Source organism: Lynx rufus, unplaced genomic scaffold (assembly GCF_022079265.1).
Source record: "Lynx rufus isolate CCGP_SWC_20201006 ecotype Redwood Valley unplaced genomic scaffold, mLynRuf1.p SCAF_2, whole genome shotgun sequence".
Taxonomy (NCBI): Eukaryota; Metazoa; Chordata; class Mammalia; order Carnivora; family Felidae; genus Lynx; species Lynx rufus.
In genome coordinates, this window is record NW_025814834.1 from 176,675,215 (window position 1) to 176,697,444 (window position 22,230).

A 22,230-nucleotide genomic window follows, 5' to 3' on the forward strand; every position below is an offset into this window, starting at 1 on the left:
CTTCCATACAGGCATTAAGATTACTAGCAAAAATTATCAAAGTCGACTTTTCCAGTACTCTGGAAATTAACCAAAAGCCTGCAAAAACCTTAGAAGTATTTACTCAGGAAAACAGCTGAGTAAAAACAGTGAGATGTGGGACATTTTAAACTGCCCTATATCCATCTTCCTTTCCCCCATTTTCCATGGTAGCCTTGAAAACCAACAGCGTCACAATCATGGTAGCCCAGAAAACTGGCAGCCTAGCAACCACTAAGGGGAAAAAGGTTTGGAATTAGAGCAGAATAGGTTTAGAATTCTCCAAAGTCCTAGCCCCCCAGAACTGTCACTATTTGACATGTCTTGCAGTTCCCTGAAAATCTCCACTTTGCAAGCCTTGTCTTGATCCGACCTGATTCAGAGCTCCCTCACTGCAAACAGCCTTCTCCCCAGGACACTTGTCAAAAACAACCAATGGCAACTGTCTCACATCCCTGCTGCCTAAAGAGGCAATAAGAGTTGGAGCAAGTAAGAAGCTAACCAAAAACCTTAAAATGAAAACTTCAGGAATAAGGGTTCCACTGGGATCTTTGAAATACTCTAATACATTCCTGGGACTAAAGAAGGCCACGTACATATGCAGGGCTGTACGCATGCCCAAGAAAGACCCTAATTTCTAATTAGTGGCTCACTTGGAGCCTCGATGCTGACAGAGAGTAAAGCCTAAAGCCGGGTTAACAAGCTTCTTGTTGGAGCAATGAAGACATGCACACGGAGTCTCTCAGCAAAGGCTGGGAGACTTATTAGATCAAGACATTCAACAGAAGCTCTAATAATTAGCTGACCATTAAGCTAACCAAGCAGAGATTTCAGGGGCCAACCAGGACAAAGAATAAAAAGTTTATGGAATTAGTTCAATAAAATCACTCAACAAGAAGAGCAGCAACAACATACAAGAATTACAAACTCTAGGCATACACCCACAAGAAATGGAAACATGTGACCATAAAACACTTGTACACAGATGTGCATGGCAACGTTATTCTTAAGAGCCAAAAAGTGGAAACAATTCAAATATCCACTAACTGATGGATGGATAAACAAAATGTAGTATATCTATACAATGGAGTATTGTTCAAGGAAAAAAAGGAATGAAGAACTGATAGATGCTACATCATGAATGAACCTTGAAAACATTATGCTATGTGAATGTAGCAAGACTCAAAAGGCTACACGCTCTATGATTCTATGTATATGAAACTTCCAAAATAGGCAAATAGGTAAAGGCAGAAAGTAGATTACTGGCTTCCAAGGGATAAAAGGAGGGGAAAACATGTAATGACTGTTAAAGGGTATAGAGTTTCTTTTAGGGAATTAGAAAATGGTGATGACTCTACAACATGGCGAAAACACTGAGAACCACTGAATTACAGAATTTAAAGGAGCAAACTTATGCTATATGAATTACACTAATAAAATAAATAAATGCTTAAAAATAATAACTAGAGAAATAATGTACATTTTTAATTTTTTTGACATTTATTTTTGAGAGACAGATCATGGGTCAGGGAGGGGCAGAGGGAGGGAGGGAGACACAGAATCCAAAGCAGGCTCCAGGCTCTGAGTGGTCAGCACAGAGCCTGACATGGGGCTCAAACCCACGGACCACAACATCATGACCTGAGCTAAAGTCAGACGCTTAACTGACTGAGCCACCCAGGTGCCCCCACATTTTTTTTTAATTCATTCATTTAGACAAAGGACCATAATTCTTTACCATAAGAAAACTGCCAATTAAAAAGTCATACTCCCAGTTTTTGATTTTCAGGAGTCAATTCCTGAATTAACTCTATCAATGGAACCAGTAACCAGAATGTTTATGAGGGTTCGCCCGAGACAAAATCAATTCATTTCCCATGGGTTACTACTGCACAGCCATCAGAAATTAAGTCTTTCTATCACTACTATCTGATACCCAATTTTGATACATGACTTAACACTAAATGAGTTATGGAGACACATGAAAATGAAAACACAACCATCTATGGGGCGCCCGGGTGGCGCAGTCGGTTGAGCGTCCGACTTCGGCCGGGTCACGATCTCGCGGTCCGTGAGTTCGAGCCCCGCGTCGGGCTCTGGGCTGATAGCTCGGAGCCTGGAGCCTGTTTCCGATTCTGTGTCTCCCTCTCTCTCTGCCCCTCCCCCGTTCATGCTCTGTCTCTCTCTGTCGCAAAAATAAAATAAACGTTGAAAACACAACCATCTAAAATCTCTGAGATGCAGTGAAAGCAATTCTAAGAGGGAAATATATAGCAACACAGGCCTACCTCAGTAACTAAGAAAATAAATAAATACATACATACACACTCAGATAAACAATCTAACATTCCTCCTAAAGGAACCAGAAAAAGAAGAACAAAGTCTAAGGTGAGTTAGAGCATATAATAAAGATAAGATTAGGGGCGCCTGAGTGGCGCAGTCGGTTAAGCGTCCGACTTCAGCCAGGTCACGATCTCGCGGTCCGGGAGTTCGAGCCCCGCGTCAGGCTCTGGGCTGATGGCTTGGAGCCTGGAGCCTGTTTCCGATTCTGTGTCTCCCTCTCTCTCTGCCCCTCCCCCGTTCATGCTCTGTCTCTCTCTGTCCCAAAAATAAATAAAAACGTTGGAAAAAAAATTAAAAAAAAAAAAAAAAGATAAGATTAGAAATAAATGACATAAAGACTACAAAACAATAGAAAAAAATAAATGAAATCAAGAGCTGGTTCTTTGAAATGATAAATAAAATTGATAAACCCTTAGCCAGACTCATAAGGAAAAAAAAAGAAAAGGCCCAAATAAAATCAGAAACAAAAGAGAAGGACTACCAACTGACACCACAGAAATATAAGGAATTATAAGAGAATATTACACCAACTTATATGCCAACAAATTGGATAACCTAGAAAAAATAGATAAATTCCTAGAAAGATACAATCTTCCAAAACTAAATCAGGATGAAATAGAAAACCTAAACAAACCAAACAAATATATAAGACTGAATTCATAATCAAAAACTACCAAAAAATAAAAGTCCAGTATCAGATGGATTCTATAAAACATTTAAAGAAGAGTTAATACCTATTCTCCTCAAACTATTCCAAAAAATAGAAGAGGAAGGAAAGCTTCCAAATACATTCTACAAGGCCAGCATTACCCTGATACCAAAACCACACAGACATTACAAAAACAGAAAACTACCAGCCAATATCCCTGATGAACACAGACATATAAATCTTAATAAACAGCAAACCACACTTAACAACACATTAAAAGGATCACTCACCACAATCAAGTGGGATTTATTCTGGGGGATGCAAGGATGTTTCATTATTTGTAAATCAATCACCCAAATACATGACATCAACAAAACAAAGAATAAAAATCAAATGATCATCTCATTTGACAAAATTCAGTATCTGTTCATGATTAAAAAAAAAAACCAACAAAGTAGGTTCAAAAGGAATAGATCCCAACATGATAAAAAGCCATATATGAAAAACCCACTGCTAACATCATACTCAATGGTGAAAAACCAAGAGCTTCCCCCCCTAAGATCAGGAACAAGACAAGGATGTCTACTCTTACCACTTTTATTCAACATAGTACTGGACATCCTAACTATAGCAATCAGACAAGAAATGGAAATAAAAGGGATCCATAATGGTAAAGAAGATATCAAACTGTCACTATTTGCAGATCACATGGGAGTAACATTAAAAAATCCTAAAGACTCCAACAAAAAACTACTAGAATAAATCAGTGAAACTGCAGATACCTAGAAATCAGTCACATTTCTACACACTAATAATAAAGTACTAGAAAGAGAAATTAAGAAAACAATTCCATTTACAACTGCACCAGAAATAATAAAATACCTATGAATAAATTTAACCAAGGAAGTGAAATACCATGCTCATAGACTGGAAGAATGAAAAAAAAAATTTTTTTTTTTTAATTTATTTGCTTTGAGAGAGAGAAAACGTGTGCACACACCCATGAGCAGGAAAGGGCAGAAAGAGAGGGAGAGAGAGAGAATCCCAAGCAGGCTCCGCACTGTCAGCAGATCTCATGATCCATGAGATCATGACCTGAATCAAGATCAAGAGTCAGATGCTTAACTGACTGAGTCACCCAGATGCCCCAGAATGAATATTGTTAAAATGTCCATACTACCCAAAGCAATCTACAGATTAAAATACCAACAGCATTTCTCACAGAACTAGAACAATCTTAAAATTTGTGTGCAACTATAAAAGACCTCAAATAGCCAAAGCAACGTTGAGAAAGAAAAATAAAGCTGGAAGTATCACAATCCCAGATTTCAAGATATACTATAAAGCAAGAGTGATCAAAACAGTATGGTACTGGCACAAAAAGAGGCGCACATATCAATGGAACAGAATAGAGAGCCCAGAAACAAACCTATGCTTACATGGTCTATTACTCTATAACAAAGGAGGCAAGAATATATAACGAGGAAAAGACATTCTCTTCAATAAATGGTGCTGGGAAAAATGGACACCTACATGTAAAAGAATGGAACTGGACCACTTTCTAACACCATATACAAAAATAAACTCAAAATGGATTAAAAACCTAAACGTGAGATCTGAAACCATGAAATTCCTAGAGGCGAACACAGGCAATAATGTCTCTGGCACTGGCCGAAACAACATTTTTCTAGATATGTTTCCTAAGGCAAGGGAAACAAAAGCAAAAATAAACTATTGGGACTACATCAAATAAAAAGCTTTTGCACAGTAAAAGAAACCATCAACAAAACACGAAGGCAACCTACCAAATGGGAGAAGATACTTGCAAATTATATATCCAATAAAGGGTTAATATTCAAACTTTATAAAGAACTTATACAACACAACACCAAAAAACAAAAAATGAAAAACAAAACAAAAACAAAAACAAAACAAAAACCAATCAATTAAAAAATAGGCAGAGGACCTGAATAGACATTTTACCAAAGAAGACATAGAGATGGCCAATAGACACATGAAAAGATGCTCAACCTCTGTAATCAGGGAAACCACAATCAAAACCACAACGAGATATCACCTTACAACAGAGTAGCAAAAATCAAAAGATAAGAAACAGTAAATGTTGGCAAGGCTTCAGAGAAAAAAGAACCCTATACACTGCTGCTGGGAATATAAACTGGTATAGCCACTGTGAAAAACAGAACAGAGGTTCTTCAAAAAATTTAAAATACAGGGGCACCTGGGAGGCTCAGTCGGTTAAGTGTCCAACTCTTGGTTTTGGCTCAAGTCATGATCTCATGGTTCATGGGTTTGAGCCCTACAATGGGCTCTGCACTGTCAGTGTGTAGCCTGTTTGGGATTCTTCTGTCCCTCTCTTTCCCCGCATGCATGTGAGGTTATTATCTCAAATGAACTTTAAAAGAAAGTTAAAATAGAAATACCATAAGATCCAATAATTTCAGTACTGGGTATTTACCTAGAGAAAACAAAACCACTAATTCAAAAAATATATAAGCACTCCTATGTTTATTGCAGCATTATTTACAATAGCCAAGATATGGAACCATCTAAGTATCAACAGACAAATGGATAAAGAACATGGGGTATACATGTACAATGGAGTATTACACAGCCTTAAAAAAGGATGATATTGTGCCATTTGCAACAAAATGGACTAAGTGAAGTAAATCTGAGAAAAATAAATACATGATTTCACTCATAAGTGGAATCTAAAAAAGGAAATGAATAAACAAATTTTAAAAAGCAGAATCAGACCAATAAATAGAGAAGAGACAGCTGCCAGGGAAGGGGGGTGTGGTGGTAGGGGGTATGGGCAAAGTGAAAAGACAAGAGGGGAACGCAGGCTTCCAGTTAAGGAATGAACACACAGCAATAAAAGGCACAGCACAGGGAATATAGTCAATGATGCTGTAATAGCATTCTGTGATAACATATGGCAGCTACGCTTGTGGTGAGCATAGCATAACATATAGAGAAGCTGAATCACTATGTTGTTTACCTAAGACTAATGTAACAGTGTGTGTCAACCATACTCAAAAATATTTTTTATTTTTATTTTTTTTTAAATTGTTTTAACGTTTATTTATTTTTGAGACAGAGAGAGACAGAGCATGAGCAGGGGAAGGGCAGAGCGAGAGGGAGACACAGAATCTGAAACAGGCTCCAGGCTCCGAGCTGTCAGCACAGAGCCCGACGCGGGGCTCGAACTCATGGACCGCGAGATCATGACCTGAGCCGAAGGCGGACACCCAACCGACTGAGCCACCCAGGCGCCTCTCAAAAATATTTTTTAAAAGGAGACCAAATGAGTTATAAAGAATATCAAATTTTAGAAATTTCACAATGTGTCCAAATTTCTTCAACTGCAGCTAATCCTACATATTAACACCATGTGCTGGACATTGTTCTAAGAGCTTTAATTATATTAGGTTGAATGTCTGCAGTTTCTGATATTCAGCTGTTTTTAGACCTACGGAAAAAATTCACATGGCTCAACCTAAGACTTTCCTCCCACCAAATCCACTATATATGATGTAACAAAAGCACAGAAAGAATAAGTAGTATGCTGGTAGTTAGTAACCAGAATAATTAGGATTAATACTAAAACAGTTGAACTTCAGACCCTTCACTTTTAATCACGTTGTATTAACTGTTATTATTAATTATTAGTAATAAGAGTAATACTAAGCTTAAGGCACTTGGGAGAATACAAAAATGTTATTTCATGAAGACAATGTCTGTCTTGTCTATCACTATATTCCCAGAACTTAGCCTAGGGCCTTGAACAGAATAAATACTAAATAAATAGTTACTGAATAAATAAAAGCAAAAATGATTAAATGAATGAATAAATACTGAGATACATTTTCTAACCTCCAATCGCTTACCACCTTATAAGAAAAATAAGATCTACATGGAATAACCATAAGAATGTAGTAGCATAACAACTCGGGGTGCAGGGACACAGGCACCCCAACCCCAAGGCCCACACCACCAGGACCACAGCTGGAAGGAAGTTCTGCTCTAAGTGCTCAATAAGCTGGTGGGCTAAGTCATCCACATGTGGGTGTTTCTGGTCCCCCACCACCCATTAGCCTGGGAGACGCATCTGTGTTGCAGGGACCAAGGTGCGCTGTGGAGGGGAGACCCCGTGGGACACCTCCTCTTTGCAGCCAGCCCAACTTCACAATGAATGCCACAGAGGGGCACAACCTGGCTCTTGGAGGTTGGCAGGTAACTCCTGTGTGCAGTCAGATTTGAACCCTGGTGGGTCAATCCACACCCCATACCTTCCACAGTATCAGATAAAGCACCTCTGAGCTTGTGTTAAGTTCAGCTGGGCCACAAAACCACTAGTAAGTGTGAGAATAAAGGGAAACATAGCTAAAAGAGAGCAGGGACACTAGAAGGGGGAGCCCTACCACTCAGTATCATTTACAGAGCCCATCGGGGTACTGATCACGACTGTGATGCAGCCAGTGAGAAACTGTCATCACTCTGATCTCTTGCTGTTCTCCAGTGGATTTTGGTTCAGAAAAATCCCTCCCAGATTTTTTTTTCCATGAAATAAAGTTCCTTTCCTTAGAAAAAAAAAAAAGAATGCAGTAGCATAACAGGGGCGCCTCAGTCAGTTAAGCATACGACTTCGGCTAAGTCATGATCTCATGGTTTGTGAGTTCGAGCCCCGCATCAGGCTCTGTGCTGACAGCTCAGAGCCTGGAGCCTGCTTCAGATTCATTCATTCATTCATTCATTCTCTCTCTCTCTCTCCCCTCCTTTCCCTCTCCCTCCTTCTCTCTGCCTCTACCCCATTCATGCTCTCTGTCAAAAATAAACATTAAAAAAAAACCAAAAGCAAAAAAAAGAATTCCCATACATTAAAAAACTTAATTTGGATAAATAACAAATGATAGAAACTATAAATTCAAGTTATTAGTTTGAGAACAGAAATGAATGCCATTATTTTTTTATAACTGGGAGTTTGTACTTGTACTAAATACTATTTTATGTCAACTACATATGCATAAATTACTTCATCCTAAGACTTTTATTTACATTTTTCGTCTAAAGCTTGTAAATATACAAGTATCGGTTTTAACACAAGTGGAATCAGTACTTTTCCTATTCTAAATGTATGTGCTGACAGAAACAGGTGCAAATATATGTATCAGCGTCTCTAATTTTCTTTCTAAGGAAAAGACAATTAAGTGACCAAGGTGCTTGGCTGGTTCAGTCCATACAGCATGTTGACTCTTGATCTCAGGGTTCTGAGTTTAAGCCCCAAGCTGGGCATAGAGCTTAATGTTAAAAAAAAAAAAAAAAGCCAAAAACAAACAAAACAAAACAAAAACTGTAAACACAAAAGCTTTTTTTCCTGCTAACTTCATTTCCATAACTAAAGTTGGTGCTAATTTACAATCACACGTTTATTTTATGTATGAGGCCTGGAACACTGAAGAAAGGCTAGGGGAGAAAAACAGTATACAAAAGGAAAAGCAATCAGTCCCTGCTTGCAGAAGAGATCAGCAGCTACCACGTAAAAAACTACTCCATTTAAACATTCCAAGAGTCACAGGTCTCTACACAGCCATTCTGGCTTGTAAGAGGAGAGATTCTGGAGAGACAGTAACAGAATGTGTTTGTAAATAAATAACTGATGAAATGTTAGGTAAAAACAAAAAAAAACCCTAGGAAATGTAACACAGTAAGTAAAAAGTAGAAGGTAAAGAATTACCATGGCTTGTGTATGCTAGATAAAGGTCCTATTCACAGTAACACTGCAAGTTCCAAAGTTTCTCACGTAACAAGAAATCCTTCACAGCCCTAGCTTATTTTTTTATTCAAAATCTTAACAAAACTTTTAATGCTTTATTTCATCAACCATATGTAAAATACATAAATCTCACCCTGTATTCCATTTGAAATTCATTCACTTTTTTTTTTTTAAGTTTATTTATTTTCAGAAAGAGAGAGAGAACATATGCATGTGTACACAGGGGAGGGGCAAAGAGAGAGGGAGAGAGAGAGAATCTCAAGCAGGCTCCACAATGTCAGCACAGAGCCTGAAGCAGGGCTCAAATCCCACAACTGTGAGTGAGATCATGACCTGGGCCCAAATCAAGCGCTGGACACTTAACCGACTGAGCCACCCAGGCACTCCTGAAATTTATTCAAATAGTTTCTCAACATATACTACATTCGTGGGCCTTCTAGCATTGTGTGTACTAAGATGAGTAAGACACTCTCTCTACCCTTATGGAGTTATAATTTAGGACTGGAGGAAGATGCACTGAGTTAACAGCTAGATACGAAGTGATAATGAAAAAATAAAACCATGAACAAAATGTGGAAATCACAGAAGTGGAAGCAACTAACACTGCCTGTAGGAATCAGAAGTAATTTCACAAGGGAGATGATAAGTAAGAATTATAAAGGATGGATGGAAATCTACAGGGTCAAAAAAGGCAGAAGACAAATCAGAGACAATAATATAAATTAAAACATGAAGGCATAAAATATGTTTTTTGAAGAACAAGGAGAAGCTGAAGGTAGCTGAGGCACTGGTACCAGTGTGTGGTGGTAAGTGCAGGAGTGAGGCTTCAGGAGAAGGAAATGGAGCCTTATTAGGAAGGGCCTTTGAGGATTTGCTGCTTAAGCTAAAAAGTTTAGAAAACAATCTGAAATATTTAAAAAGATCAGTGACCTGATCAGGTTTGTGTAAAAAGGAAAGCAAAATTCCTATGCTATTAAGTGTTACAGAGACTAACATAAAGCAGGCACTCAATTAGTGTTATTATTATTAATACTACAAAATGCACGTAACAGTCACAAAAAGAATAATCACCTTATATCTTTGATAGTTGCCCGTTTCAGGGGGTCAACCTGCAGCATATGCATCAACAGAGTGGCAACAGAACGATTGAGATATTCTGGGATATAAAAAACACCCCCTCGGATCTTCTTAAATAACGTAGGTACATGCTCATCGTCAAATGGGAGGGTGCCACAAAGGAGAGCATACAAGATAACACCACAGCTCCAGATATCAACTTCAGGACCTGCATACAATCTAAGAAAAAGGATGACAAAAACCTGAAATACAAGTACCACTTTTTCTCATCCGCGTGTATACCCTGTTTCTTCATATACATATTACAGACTCAGTCTATACTGATTTGCAGGCCTTCAATGAGGGCCATGGCCACACTCCCAACAGTCAATACTTGTTCCCGTAGAGAATTGGTCTATGCAATTACTATTCAAGTTTTCCAAAAGAAAGCAGTATTTTTCTTTGTCACAAACTCACTTAACTTACTAATTGACTAATTAAAAAAAAATAAAACAGGGGCGCCTGGGTGGCTCAGTCAGGTGAGCGACCGACTTCGGCTCAGGTCATGATCTCACGGTTTGTGAGTTCGAGCCCCACGTCGGGCTTTGTGCTGACAGCTCAGAGCCTGGAGCCTGCTTCTGATTCTGTGTCTCCCTCTCTCTCTGCCCCTCCTCCACTCATGCTCTGTCTCTCTCTGTCTCAGAAATAAATAAACATTAAAAAAATTTTTTTTTAAAATAAAACATACTATGGTTGAATTTTTATGGAAACATCAAAGTAGATAACCATAAACTTGAAAAGAACAATACTATAATGTATACGTTAAATCCTTTTATCATAAAACTACAATAAAGAAAATGCATATATAACAGAATTTTTATCCCTGACATGCATATTTTACAGAATATTTGAAACATTACAATGCCTAACTAGTCCTACAGCCATCTCTTTGACAGTAATTGTCCTGTATAACATTATCCTGAGTATGACTTTCATTCCAATCACTTGTTAGGTTAGCTCACAGGACTAAGGTTAGCTTTGTTACACATAACCTAGGCCTGGAATATTAGTCCTTCCTTCTCTCACCTACATAAAACAATATTAAAATGCTCCTGATAGCACACTGACAAAATCAAAGCTAGGTCTGAGGTAACAAAGTAAATCTGTGTTATTCCAATTAAAAGAATATAATCCACTTCAAAATGGTGCTGCCCATCATTTATATCATTTGCTGTACTGTCCAAAACTCCTATATCTGTTCCTTGCAATAATAACTTTTCTGTATTTTCTCTCAGAGAATTCTGTTAAGTTTTTAAACAGACACTGGTCACTGTAGAAAGTCTTCAGTTTATCACTGCAATCTGTATGAACATTTTTTCTATATACCAATGGGTAAGCTCCAATCTCTACTTGTACAGTTTAATTTCACGAAGTGACAATACTGTCCCCCCAAAACCTCATTGTTCTAAAAACAAAACATAAAATAATGGTCTATATAGTACCTTATTAAAAATATGTTAATTATTATTTAAGGACTGTCTGATAGGAATGCTTGAATATAGCAAATGCTCTTATCTGTACTTTATCAAAATAAAATCAATATTTCTTTCAGTCATTTTTTTAATGGAAAAACTCCCTTAAAATTTTTTTCAATAATTTAGCATCATCACAGACTCATGGAACTTTGAGAACAGACAGAACAAAAGCTCACCTAAGGGTTTTATGATCATCGATATACTTCTTATCTGTTCCTTCAACACTTTACTCTTTGCTTACATCTTTATTTTATACTCTCTTCTTTTCCTTGCAATGTCTCAGTGACTTACTTTACACCTCTGCACTCTGCACCCGGGAACCTAGGTGTTTTACATATTGCCAGCATATATAGGACCAGGGACACTAATATTGTCCTATCAAGAACTTAATGCTTGAATTCTTTTGTAAATGTTTCCAACAAACACAACACTTATTCTCTGTTATTACTATATCAGTAATACTATCAAAAATAACTAGGAATAAAAATAATTACACCTGGAAAAAAGAAAAAATCATTAAATATACTCATAACAAAATCTAAACTGTTTAAAAAATTGTTTAATAAAACTATTCTTTCTTAAAGAATGGAAAAATTAAAAGGACAATTTGTTCCTACTGTGTTAATCTTATCCTCTAAACAGAATATATCATAATTAAATGTTATTAAGATGAACAAAAGATTATGAAAAGTTTACTCTCCACCCATCTATTATTACCTGCCTGAGATGACTTCAGGTGCTGCATAATTGGGAGATCCACAACTAGTTCGCAGAAACTCACCATCCGACATCATATTAGACAATCCTGAAAATAAGAGTAACGTTTACTTCATGCTAGATATTTTTAAAAGTAGATATAAGTACGAGGGAAAATATCAAGTCTTTAATGTCCTATACATATTTTTTAATTATTAGAAAAAAAGTAGTGGAAAGTATTTGTTAGACTAGAAAAAAACATTCCAGCATGCTTAAGCTCTAAAAGATAAAGCACATCATGTATGATTCGAATTCCTTTTTCTAAATAAAAATCTTGATTCACCTGACAAATATGAGGTTGTTCTAAATTATATGAACTCTTCTAAACATAAAAGCAACAAAATATTATTTGCCCATTTCTACAGTTGAAAGAATGAAATGGAGCCTATTACTTTTTGTCCTATGCTTTCAAAGCCTTTAAAAATAAAATCTCTAAGTAGAAATCAGACAGGTTCTTATTTATAAAGATTATGTTCCAAAAGCTTTTAATTTGGAAAGCTTATATTCAACATAGAAAAAATAATCTACTGAACCAAAAATCTAACTGGACTATAATATTAAAGAGTTTTTTTGATTTACAAAAGAGAAGGGGCACCTTTTAAAGTTTTTTTTTAGGGGGAAGGAGTCAACATAGCGGAGCTGTAAGTAGGGGGACCCAAAGTTCCCTCGTCCTTCAAACACAGCAATACTGAGGCCAGAAGACGGAATTCCAAGAACCCAGGCTACAGAGTGACAGAAATATCTCTAGGGGCCCCCAGGGACAACTTGGTGGTCCATAGGTGTGTGACTGTCAATTGGGAGAGAGAAAATGGGTGGCATAGGCACAGAGGAGAGGGATCCCTTTCTCTGGAGAGACAAAAGGAAGAGAAAGAGAGGCTGTGGAAGTGTAGGGCTGTATTTGGACAAGAGAAAAACCACAGACCGGGGAATAGAAAAAATAGAGAAAGAACCAATATCTAACACGATCCAGGGTTGCAGGTCTTTCTCCAGACTGGAGCCTGCCGCCCTGTATGCACGCCTGGGGAGGAGGGGAGCCAGACCCAGGCTTGGTAGCGAGCTCAGGGGTGCAGTCGGAGAGAGTAGCCCCCTCCCTTGAGTGCTGTGGGAAGAAGGTATATATCCACTCTAAAGACAAAAGACCCTGCGGACACCTGCCACCCATGCCCGGAGCGGCACTACCCCAGAACTGGGGCGCACGGAGCAGGATCCTTTATGACATCAGGGACTGAATTTAGCCAAGTGCCTGGGAGGTGCAGGAGATGGTGGAGTGGGACAAACTGGCCCTCTTGTGTCTGCACGGCACTGTGTGGACAGCCTGAACAGAGCAGTGGGAGACATCTGGTCTGGGGATGAGAGACAGGGGTGTCCCCATTTTTCTCCCCATCGCCAACAAGGTTGGGCTTCAGGGAAGGGACAAGGGACCCACAGTGCAGGCAGGACCTGCCTACACCAAACCACGCCCCTTCGTGCCTGGTAAATGCATATCTACGGAAGCGAGACTGACACTGAAGCAGACAGTGTTCCAGACCAGCACCGCAGTCACAGGTTCCAAGGCACCATCAGGTATCAGTCCAGTGGTTTTGCAGTTTCTGATTTGACTCTTGGTCACAGTTCTTATTTTATATAATTTTTTTTTCTTCATTCCTTTTATTACTTCTAATTCTGATTGGTTTATTTAAGCAGATAATTTTTAATCCATTCTTTTTACATCTCTTCTGTATCTCCTTTTTCTTTTTTTTTTTTTTTTAAATTTTTTTTTTCAACGTTTTTTATTTATTTTGGGGACAGAGAGAGACAGAGCATGAACGGGCGAGGGGCAGAGAGAGAGGGAGACACAGAATCGGAAACAGGCTCCAGGCTCCGAGCCATCAGCCCAGAGCCTGACGCGGGGCTCGAACTCACGGACCGCGAGATCGTGACCTGGCTGAAGTCGGACGCTTAACCGACTGCGCCACCCAGGCGCCCCTTCTTTTTTTTTTTTTTAAATGTTTATTTATTTATTTATTCTGAGAGACAGAAAAAGAGCAGGGGAGGGGCAGAGAGAGAGAGGGAGACAGAGAATCCCAAGTAGGCTCCACAGCTGTCAGCACAGAGTCCAATGTGGGACTCAAACCCATGAACCGTGAGATCATGACCTGAGCCTAAGGCAGACGCTTAACCAATTGAGCCACCCAGGCGCCCCTGTATCGCCTTCTCTATTTTCCCCTCTCTCTCTCCCTCTCTCTCTCTCTCTGGATTAAGCAATATAGTTTCTCTGATTCTCTGCCTGGTCAATTTTTTGGTTGCTTTTCTTTTCTTTTTAACCACCCATCATTTCTCTCTTTGTATGGGATAAGGCTTCTTCCACCACCACACCCATTTTTAAATTTTTTTCAGAGTTACTTCAATGAACAAATCAAAGCACGCCTAGTAGAAGGTCCAAACTACCATTACAGGTAGCGAGATAAAGCAACCAGTCACAACAACAGAGAGCATGCAACACACTCCAAAAACACCGCCTGAAGGGCCAGGTTCTGGACAGTGTACGACCACTTTTTAATATAATCGTGCTTGCAGGTGCAGGTCATATAACAAGCTATTAAAACACATAAAGGACAGAAAACTAGCCAAAATGATGAAACAGAAGAATTCTCCTCAAAAGAAATTCCAGGAAGAAATGACAGCTAGAGAATTGATCAAAACAGATATAAACAATATATCTGATCAAGCACTTTGAATAACAGTCATAAGATTAATAGCTAGACTTGAAAAGAGCATAGAAGACAGAAGGGAATCTACTGCTACAGAGATCAAAGAACTAAGAAATAGTCACGACGAATTGAGAAATGCTGCAAATGAGGTGCAAAATAAACGAGATGCAGTGATAGCAATAGAAGATAAAATTAGGGAAAACGATGAAGCCAAGAAAAAGAGAGATAAGAAAATGCTAGATCATGAGGGGAGAATTAGAGAACTATGTCATTCAATGAAACATAATAATATCTGTATCCTAGGAGTTCCAGCAGAAGAAGAGAGAAAGGGGCAGAAGGTTTACTTGAACAAATTATAGCAGATAACTTCCCTAATCTGGAAAAGGAAGTGGACATCCAAATCCAGGAGAACTCCCTACAGACTCAACAAGAATAGGTCTTCACCATGGCATATCATAATGAAACTGGCAAAAAAGAAAGATAAAGAGGGAATTCTGAAAGCAGCTAGGGACAAATGGACCTTAACCTGTAAGAGCAGACACATAACAGTAGAGGCAGACCTGTTCCTTGAAACTTGGCAGCCCAGAAGAGAATGGCAGGAAATAATCAATGTGCTGAACAGGAAAAATATGCAGCCAAGAATCCTTTATCCAGCAAGGCTGTCATTCAGAACAGAAGGAGAGATAAAGGTTTTCCCAGACAGACAAAAGCTGAAGGAGTTCATAACCACTAAACCAGCCCTGCAAGAGATCTTAAGGAGGACTCTGTGAGTGGAAAGCAGAGAGAGATCACCACAAGCATAAAACCTACAGATAACACAATGACACTAAATTCATATCTTTCAGTAAGAACTCTGAATGTAAATGGACTACATGCCCCAGTCAAAAGACAGAGGATATCAGAATGGATTAAAAACAAGATCCATCTATACACTGTCTAAAAGAGACTCATTTTAGACCTGAGGACACCTTCAGATTGAAAGTGAGGGAATGGAGAACCTCTATCATGCTACTGGAAGTCAAAAGAAAGCTGCAGTAGTCATACTTATATCAAACAAACTAGATTTTAAACTGAAAGCTGTAACGAGATGAAGAAGGAAACTGTATTGTAATTACGGGGTCTATCCATCAAGAAGAGCTAACAATTATAAATGTTTTGCCCCCAACACACAGGTTCCCAAATATATCAATCAATTAATCACAAACGTAAGCAACCTTATTGGTAAGAATATGGTAATTGCAGGAGACTTTAATACTTCATTTATAGCAATGGACAGATCATCTAGGCAGAAAATCAATAAATGAACAATGGCCTTGAATGATACACTGGACCAGATGGACTTGACAGATATATTCAGAATTTTTCATCCAAAAGCAGCAGAATACACATTCTTCTCAAGTGCACATGGAACATTCTCCAAGACAGAACAGTTACCGGGTCACAAAACAGCCCTCAATAAACATAAAAGAACTGAGATCATACCATGCATATTTTCAGATCACAACACTATGAAACTTGAAATCAACAATAAGAAAAAGTTTGGAAAGCCTCCAAAGGCATGGAGGTTAAAGAACATCCTACTGAAAAATAAATGGGTCTGGGAATGCAAGCTGGTGCAGCCACTCTGGAAAACAGTTTGGAGGCCCCTCAAAAAATTAAAAATAGAACTACCCTATGACCTAGCAATTGCACCACTAGGTATTTATCCAAGGGATACAAGTGTGCTGTTTCAAAGGGACACATGCACCCCAATGTTTATAGCAACACTATCAACGATAGCCAAAGTATGGAAAGAGCCCAAATGTCCATCAATGGATGAATGGATAAAGATGCAGTATGTATATATATATATAATGGAGTATTACTCGGTAATCAAAAAGAATGAAATCTTGCCATTTGCAACTACGTGGATGGAACTGGAGGGTATTATGCTAAGTGAAATTAGTCAGAGAAAGACAAATATAATATGACTCACTCATATGAGGACTTTAAGACACAGATGAACATAAGGGAAGGGAAGCAAAAATAATATAAAAACAAGGAGGGGGACAAAACATGAGACTCTTAAATATGGAGAACAAACAAAGGGTTACTGGAGGGGTTGTGGGAGGGGGGATGAGCTAAATGGGTAAGGGGCATTAAGGAATCTACTCCTGAGATCATTGTTGCACTATATGCTAACTAATTTGGATGTAATTTAAAAAAATAAAATTTAAATAAATAGGAAAAAAAAGAATAAATGGGTCAACCAGACAATTAAAGAAGAAATTAAAAAATATACGGAAGCAAATGAAAATGAAAACACAACAGTCCAAACCTTCTGAGATGCAGCAAAGGCAGTCATTAAGAGGAAAATACACTGCAATTTGGCCTATCTCAAGAAACAAGAAAATTCCAAATACAAACACCTAATCGCTCACCTAAAGGAACTAGAAGCAGAAGAGCAAAGAAACCCCAAAGCCAGTAGAAGAAGAGAAATAATAAAGATTAGAGCAGAAATAAACAATACAGAATCCAAAAAAAAAGAGAACAGATAAATGAATCTAAGAGTTGGGTTTTTGAAAAAATAAACCAAATTGATAAACCCCTAGCCAGACTTCTTAAAAAGAAGAGAAGACCCAAACAGATAAAATCACGAATGAAAAAGGACAGATCACAACCAACATCACAGAAATACATACAATTATTAGAGAATACTATTAAAAATTATATGCCAACAAATTGGACAACCTGGAAAAAATGGACAAATTTCTAGACACCCCCACACTACCAAAATTCAAACGTGAAGAAACAGAAAATTTGAACAGACCCAAATCAGCAAAGAAATTGAATCAGTTATCAAAAATCTCCCAACAGGGGTGCCTGGGTGGCTCAGTTGGTTAAGCATTTGACTTCAGCCTAGGTCATGATCTCGTTGTTCCCAAGTTTGAGCCCCACGTTGGGCTCTGTGCTGACAGCTCAGAGCCTAGAGCCTGTTTAGATTCTGTGTGTGTGTGTGTCTCCCTTTCTGCCCCTCTCCCACTTGTGCGCGCTTCTCTCTCTCAAAACCAAATAAAGCATTAAAAAAAAAAAAAAAATCTCCCAACAAATAAGAGTCCTGGACCAGATGGCTTTCCTGGGGAATTCTACCAGACATTTAAAGCAGAGTTAATACCTATCCTTCTCAAGCTGTTCCAAAAAATAGAAATGAAAGGAAAACTTCTGGACTCATTCTATGAAGCCAGCATTACTTTGATTCCCAAACCAGAGAGAGACCCCACAAAAAAGGAGAATTACAGGCCAATATCCCTGATGAACATGGATGTAAAAATTCTCAACAAGATACTAGCAAATCGAATTCAATAGTCTATTAAAAGAATTATTTGCCATGATCAAGTGGAATTCATTTCTGGGCTGCAGGGCTAGTTCAGTATTTGCAAATCAGTGCGATACATCACATTAATAGAAGAAAGGAGGAGAACCACATGATCTCAATAGATGCAGAAAAAACATTTGACAAAATACAGCATCCTTTCATAACAAAAACTCTCAAGAAAGTCAGGATAAAAGTAACATATGTTAACATCATAAAAGCCATATATGAAAAGTCCACAGCTAGTATCATCCTCAAGGGGAAAAAACTGAGAGCTTTTCCCCTGAGATCAGGAACACGACAGGGATGTCCACTCTCACCGCTGTTATTTAACATAGTGTTGGAAGTCCTAGCCTTAGCAATCAGACAACAAAATGAAATAAAAGGCATCTGAATTGGCAAAGAAGTCAAACTTTCGCTTTTCACAGATGACATGATACTCTACATGGAAAATCCAAAAGACTCCATCAAAAAGCTGCTAGAATTGATACATGAATTCAGCAAAGTCACAGGATACAAAATCAATGTACAGAAATCAGTTGCATTTCTATACACCAGTAATGAAGTAACAGAAAGAGAAATCAAGAAGTTGATCCCATTTACAATTGCACCAAGAACCATAAAACACTTGGGAATAAATCTAACCAAAGATGTAAAAGATCTGTATGTTAAAAACTATATAAAACTTATGAAAGAAATTCGAGAAGACACAAAGAAATGGAAAAACATTCCATGCTCACGAATTAGAAGAACAAATACTGTTAAAACGTCAATACTACCCAAAGCAATCTACACATTCAATGCAATCCTAATCAAAATTACACTGGTATTTCTTCTCAGAACTAGAACAAATAATCCTAAAATTTGTATGGAACCACAAAAGACCCTAAATGGCCAAAGTAACGTGGAAAAAGAAAACCAAAGCAGGAAGCATCACAATCCCAGACTTTAGCTTCTAGCACACAAAGCTGTAATCATCAAGACAGTATGGTTTTGGCACAAAAACAGATACATAGACCAATGGAATAGAGAACCTAGAAGTGGACCCACAAATGTATGGCCAACTAATCTTTGACAAAGCAGGAAAGAGTATCCAATGGAAACAAGACCGTCTCCAGCAAACAGTGGTGGAAGAACTAGAGAGCAACATGCAGAAGAATGAAACTGCACCACGTTCTTACACTATGCACAAAAATAAACTCAAAATGAATGAAAGACCTAAATGTGAGACAGGAAACCATCAAACCCTACAGGAGAAAACAGGCAACAACCTCTTTGACCTCAGCCGCAGCAAATTCTTACTCGACATGTCTCTGAAGGCAAGGGAAATAAAAGCAAAAATGAACTATTGGGACCTCATCAAGATAAAAACTTTCTGCACTACAAAGGAAATAATCAACAAAACTAAAAGGCAACTGACGGAATGGGAAAAGTTATTTGCAAATGACTTATCAGATATCAGATAAAGGGTTAGTATCCAAAACCTATAAAGAACTTACAAAACTTAACACCCAAAAAACAAATAATCCAGTGAAGAAACAGGCAGAAGTCATGAATGGGTATTTTCCAAAGAAGACACTCAGATGGACAACAGACACATGAAAAGATGCTCAATGTCACTCATCATCAGGGAAATACATATCAAAACCACACTGAGATACCACCTCACACTGGTCAGAGTGACTAAAATTAACAACTCCATCAACAACAGATGTTGGCAAGGATGTGGAGAAACGGGAACCCTCTTGCACTGTTGGTGGGAATGCAAACTGGTGCAGCCACTCTGGAAAACAGTGTGGAGGTTCCTCAAAAAATTAAAAATAGATCTACCCTATGACCCAGCAATACCACTGCTAGGAATTTAGCCAAGGGATACAGGAGTGCTGATTCATAGGGGCACATGTACCCGAACGTTTATAGCAGCGTTTTGAACAATAGCCAAATTACAGAAAGAACCCACATGTCCATTAACTGATGAATGGATAAAGAAGATGGACTACTACTTGGCAATGAGAAAGAATTAAATCTTTCCATTTGCAACAACATGAATGGAACTCAAGGGTATTATGCTAAGTGAAATAAGTCAGTCAGAGAAAGACAGGTATCATATATTTTCACTCATATGTAGAATTTGAGAAGCTTAACGTTGGACCGTGGGGAAGGGGAAAAAATAAGTTTCAAACAGAGAGGAAGGCAAACTATAAGAGACCCTTAAATACAGAGAACAAACTGGGGGTTGCTGGGGGGGGTGGGGGAGAGGGAAAAATGAGTGAAGAAAACTGAGGAGGGCACCTGTTGGGATGAGCACTGGGTGTTGTATGTAAGCGATGAATCATGGGAATCTACTCCTGAAGCCAAGAGCACACTGTATACACCGTATGTTAGCTAACTTGACAATAAATTATGAAGAAATAAATTTTTTTGATTTTAAAAAGAAAAGAAAGTGAAACAGGGAAACTAGTTTCCTTGTTTAAAAAATTTTTTTAATGTTTATTTATTTCTGCGGGGGAGGGGCAGAGAGAGGGGCGGGGAGACAGAGGATCTGAAATGAGCTCTGGGCCAACAGCACAGAGCCTGACGTGGGGTTCGAACTCATGAACTGTGAGATCATGACCTGAACTGAAGTAGGACACTTAACCTCGGGTGCCCCAAAAGGGGCCTGCCCAAGTTTCCTAGTTTTTAAAGATTATACAAGATTATACAATATTGTTATTATTATATATTAACATATAATTATATATTAATATATAATATAATAATATTATAATTATTATATAACAACTACTACTATTAAATATATACAAAATTATTACAAAAATTATAAATAAGCACTGCTGAACTCTGGTACCTTTCTATCTTTCTATAATCTCTCACCTCCTAATATTTTTGCCAAACTCTCTACTATGGTACTCTTTCCAGGTTTGTTTACCCCAGAAAGTGTTCGGTGCCTTAAATTTACATTTCACCTTTTTGTTTACTCTTGACCAAAACTCCTATTCTTTTAGCAAGTTGTTAGATTTTACCCTTGATCAATTCAGAAAGACTTTAAGTCTCCAAAGCTGCATGTAAATTTTCACTACCCCTCTTGAAGTACATTCATCAAAGGAAGTTCCCATATTTTCATTAGATTTTCAAAGGAGTTTGTGACCCCCACAAAGTAACAGTTAAGAATTCCTTCAGAAGGAAATGCAGATTAAATGGATTTACCTTGAAGCTAGCCCTAACTTCTCTGGAAGTATTTGCATTTTAAAAAACCGTTTAGATGAATACAATAAGGTAGCCTGGAGACTGCGCAACTAATCCCTTTTCACGGTATAGGATTTGCAAAGTTGAACCTGCAAATTCCTACCTTAACACTTGCTACTGACACATTTTTAAAAGGCAACCAGTACATTTCTGAACAACCTTGGAGTTACATACCAAAATCCGCTATCTTGGCATTCATGTGAGCATCCAACAGCACATTCTCTGGTTTCAGGTCTCGATGAACTACCATATGCCTATGACAGTAATCCACAGCTGACAGAATCTGCTGAAAGAGGCGCCTTGCTTCCACCTCTTCAACCTAGCAAGTATAACAGAAGCTGCACTAAGAATATTTAGGACATCTTCATAGCAAGAGTTTCAATTTTATAATCAACCCAAACGTAACTGTGTAAGCTAATTCGAACTGGGTCAGAATTTTCAACAAATCAGATAAACAAACCAAAAACTTGCATTAAAGGTCAACGTGTTAATCAACAAGGTTTTTCTGTGCTGCTAGGAAGATTCGATTTTCAATTAATATCACTAAATGTGCACAATGTTTTAGGCAATCAACAAACATAATGTAAAACAGAACTTCTATGAAAGTGCTCTGAAAAGAAAATAATTGAAGCTTCAACATGTTATACAACAGATTTTTCATTCTGAAAACACAAATATCATGTTGGCAACTAAGTGGAACATGTTCCCTAAAATCAGTATCTCAAAAGGTGTATTTTTTTTAAGATTTTATTTTTAAGTAATCTCTACATCCAATGTGGAGCTTGAACGTA

General features: G+C 38.1%; 1 protein-coding gene across 4 annotated transcripts in view; it reads right to left on the reverse strand.

The window, feature by feature from the left end:
• The window catches only part of PRKAA2 (protein kinase AMP-activated catalytic subunit alpha 2), a 79,228-nt gene that overhangs the window by 7,047 nt on the left and 49,951 nt on the right, over window positions 1–22,230 (reverse strand). For 3 of the 4 annotated variants that reach the window (XR_006962757.1, XM_047083686.1, XM_047083688.1), the window contains exons 4-6: window positions 21,614–21,758; window positions 12,113–12,200; window positions 9,876–10,100 (exon numbers count right to left, since the gene is read on the reverse strand). Coding sequence is in view for 3 of the 4 variants with exons in the window: in XM_047083686.1 (XP_046939642.1) it covers window positions 9,876–10,100; window positions 12,113–12,200; window positions 21,614–21,758 (458 nt within the window). In the remaining variant the exon portion in view is untranslated. The remainder of the gene's footprint in view (window positions 1–9,875; window positions 10,101–12,112; window positions 12,201–21,613; window positions 21,759–22,230) is intronic. The other variant, XM_047083687.1, reaches the window with a different exon arrangement.